General features: G+C 33.6%; 1 protein-coding gene across 1 annotated transcript in view; it reads left to right on the top strand.

The window, feature by feature from the left end:
- Positions 1–3543, top strand: part of LOC102832847 (disintegrin and metalloproteinase domain-containing protein 18-like) — a 197331-nt gene that overhangs the window by 166591 nt on the left and 27197 nt on the right. The window contains exon 14 of the mRNA XM_006859991.1: positions 2140–2338. Within this exon, the coding sequence (XP_006860053.1) occupies positions 2140–2338 (199 nt within the window). The remainder of the gene's footprint in view (positions 1–2139; positions 2339–3543) is intronic.

The following is a 3543-nucleotide window of genomic DNA, read 5'->3' as shown; positions in this document are numbered from 1 at the left end:
ATGCTGGGTGAGGTGGAGGGTCAGAGAGGAAGACCCCCCAATGAGATGGATCGGCCAGGTGGCATCATTGATGGCATCAAGTGTGGCAGTGGTAATGAGGTTGGCCCAGGATCAGACATTGTTTCATTCTGCTGTGCATGGGGTCGCTATGAGTCCATTCCGACTGAACGGTACCTGACAACAACAACAATAGTATTTTCATTATTGATAATGTTACCAGTATCTAACATCTTAAAACAACATATGTTGAATTTCTCACACTTTGTTTGGGTCAGGAGTCTAGACAAATCTTACCTGAGTCCTCTACATATCTGTTATCAAGATGTTGTTCCAACTTGTGATCATATCTGAGGGTCACCTGGAGAAAGATGCATTCCCTTTATCACAAGATTATTGGCTGAATTCAGTTCAGTTCATTGCAGTAGACATACTGAATGTCTCAATTTCTTCCTTACTAGGAGGAAATTTAGTTACCTACAATGTGTTCTTATCTATATGGAATCTCAGTATATGGAAGTTTGCTTCTTTAGAGATAGAGTCTTTTGCAAGACAGGCATTACAATTTATATAACAATCACATAAATGTAATTCATGTACATCCCTTCATCCTTGTTTTCATTTTCTAAGTAGAAACAAATTATAGAACTATATATTGTTCTTGTTCTTTCAGTTGCTGAGCAATATTAAAAGATATTTTAAAGTTTTCATTGAATAAATGGGTATGAGTATTTGTCCCTAATTATTTTTTTTTTTACATATTTCATGGCTATGTATACAAAATACACACATTTAGAAAATGTTTCCTAGGCAAATTTAAATTTTATTATAATTAAATGAAGCATCTTATATCCACTATTACATTTAGATGCTTTGACTGTATTTGCCTCACATTATTTTTATGTTATGTTGTACACAATAAATATTTTCTCGAATTTTAATATTCTTGTTTTTTTATTTCTCCCACCACCACTGTTACCTTTGCACTGATATTCATTACATTCTTGATTTCTGAGCTTCCAACTGGATGGTTTTTTGTTGTTTTTTTCTTAAAAAAACACTCTTGAAATACATTACAGTGTGTTCGGTTGATTGAAAAAAAAACATAGATTCTCCCAGTATATGTGTCTGAAAATTTCAACCTTATGTTTGAGGGATATTTTTCTGAGAAATATATCATGTTTGGTAAGGTGGAGGGTCATAGAAAAAGAGGAAGACTCCAGTGACATGGATTGGCAAAGGAGCAGCATTAATGGGCTCAAGCGTGGCAATGATAGTGAAGTTGGCCCAAGATCGGGCAGTGTTTCATTCTGCTGTGCATAAGGTCGTTATGAGTCGGTACCGACTCAATGGCACCTAACAGCCACAAGAACATATAGTTTTAGTTTACAAATATTTTCTTCATTAATTTTTCTGTCATTTTATTGCTTTATGACTTCCATTCTTTGTTATACTTTTAAATTTTGACAATAACTAACATTTATTTAAACTATGCAAGGAAACAGTTTTGCTCTCAGATGACAAATGTAATTGTAAGTGTATGATGATAACAAATACATATTCATACAACAGTTACCATGTACTAAGTATTGCTCTAAACATCTTTTGCAGTACTTTATGCAATACTCAAAAAACTCTATGAGAGACATATAACATTCCTAAATTTAGATACCGACTTGATGGCATCTAACAACAATACAACAAGTTTAAATACAAAACAAATTCAGAGAAGAGAATGTATGTGTCTTGCCCACGGGAAAAATCAGTATGAGTCAGAGCCAGGGTTTTAAATAGGCGGTCTGGCTCCTGGATGTCTCTAAGAATAAATTAAAGTAGAGGCTATGTCTTCCCAATTTCAAAGGATGTTTAATCTATTCAGTTCCCAACCCACATGCTGACTGATTTAGATGACATTCCAATGTAGACTACAAAGCAGTTGGACATCTGATAACTCATAAAGGATTCCTTCCTGTCTTCAAGAAAGCTAAATTCTTCAAGACTTACAAAAAATACTATTCACGATTTACTTTCATAGAACTCACAGCATTGGGAACTCTGCTACCTTCAAATATTCACAATCAGGAAGTAATTGATCAGAAAAGTATTCTCCAGAACATATATTTTTATCTCGTTTCCTTCTAGTTTTCAACAGCAGGTACTCCATGTAGAAAAAGTATTGATGAAGAGTGTGATTTTACAGAGTATTGCAATGGAACCTCTAGTAACTGTGTTCCTGACACTTATGCTCTGAATGGCCACATGTGCATGTTGGGAACGGCATATTGTTATAATGGAAGGTGTCAAAGCATTGATATACAGTGTGCAAAGATATTTGGAAAAGGTAATGCTCTTTTTTATACATTTATTTTATATTAAATTCAACATCCTTTAGATTATAATTCCTCTTGTACAATTCTAGAAAAGAAAGGACATGAATAGCATTAGCATAAGAAATATTAAATTTGAATTAAATAACATTAGTTCTTATAATAGTATTTGAGATTATCCAGAATCTGACTGTGTATCTATATTATCAATTTTTTATGTATATTATTGATGGTTATTTTGATAGTTCACTAACTGGCCAAAAATCCATGTTTACTGGCTCATAGTTTATATGGACATCAGAGTGCCAAGTTAATACATTCTGAAATTTAATTTAATTTTCTTTTATGCACTATTATATTTATTACTTCTTTCATGATGTAACTATAGTGACATAAAACAAAAATACTGAGCTAATTCCATGCAAGTATAAACGTATTTCCTCAATGAATAAGAGCAGGTAGTATAACAGTAGTTAAAAGTGAAAGACATTTCTATGTTTTTCTTTTCAAATGAGTGTTGACAGTAACTGATAGGATACACATATACATTTATGCTTGGGTTTTTTTTTTTCCTACGTGGTACTGAATGGATACTGAGTGGGCTGCTAACTGCAAAGTTGTCATTTCCAACCCAACAGCCAATCTGCTGGAGAAAGATGAAGCTGTCTGTTCCCGTAAAGATTCATAGCCTCAGAAACCTCAGTTGTGCCATTTGCATATCACAGTTTAATGAATCTTCATTCAAACCTGATGCCACTTTTTTCTTCATATCATCTAGCTTCTCTAATTATGTGCTCAGCATACAGACTGAGTATGTGTAGTTAAGTATACAACCCTGGTGCACACTTTTCCTAATTTAAAACCATTCAGTGTTCCCTTATTCTATTCAAACAACTGCCTCTTGGTCTATGTACAGGTTTCTCAAGAACATAATTAACTGTTTTGGAATACTCATTCTCTATAATGTTGTCTATAGTTTGTCATGATTCGCACAATTGAAAGTCTTTTTGTAATTGATAAAACACAAATATTTCTGCTATGCTCTGCTTTCCACCAAGCTCTATCTAATGCCAACAATTATATCCCTTGTTCCATGTCCTTGTCTGAATCTGGCTTGAACCCTCTGGCAGTTCCCTGTGAAAGTCCGGTTGCACCCATTTTTAATTATCTTTTTTTTTCCTTTTTTTTAAAATAGCACTTCATTTTTAAGTACCAATTT

This window comes from Chrysochloris asiatica, unplaced genomic scaffold (assembly GCF_000296735.1).
Source record: "Chrysochloris asiatica unplaced genomic scaffold, ChrAsi1.0 scaffold00035, whole genome shotgun sequence".
Lineage (NCBI taxonomy): Eukaryota > Metazoa > Chordata > Mammalia > Afrosoricida > Chrysochloridae > Chrysochloris > Chrysochloris asiatica.
This window is presented reverse-complemented; position numbering and strand designations above follow the sequence as displayed.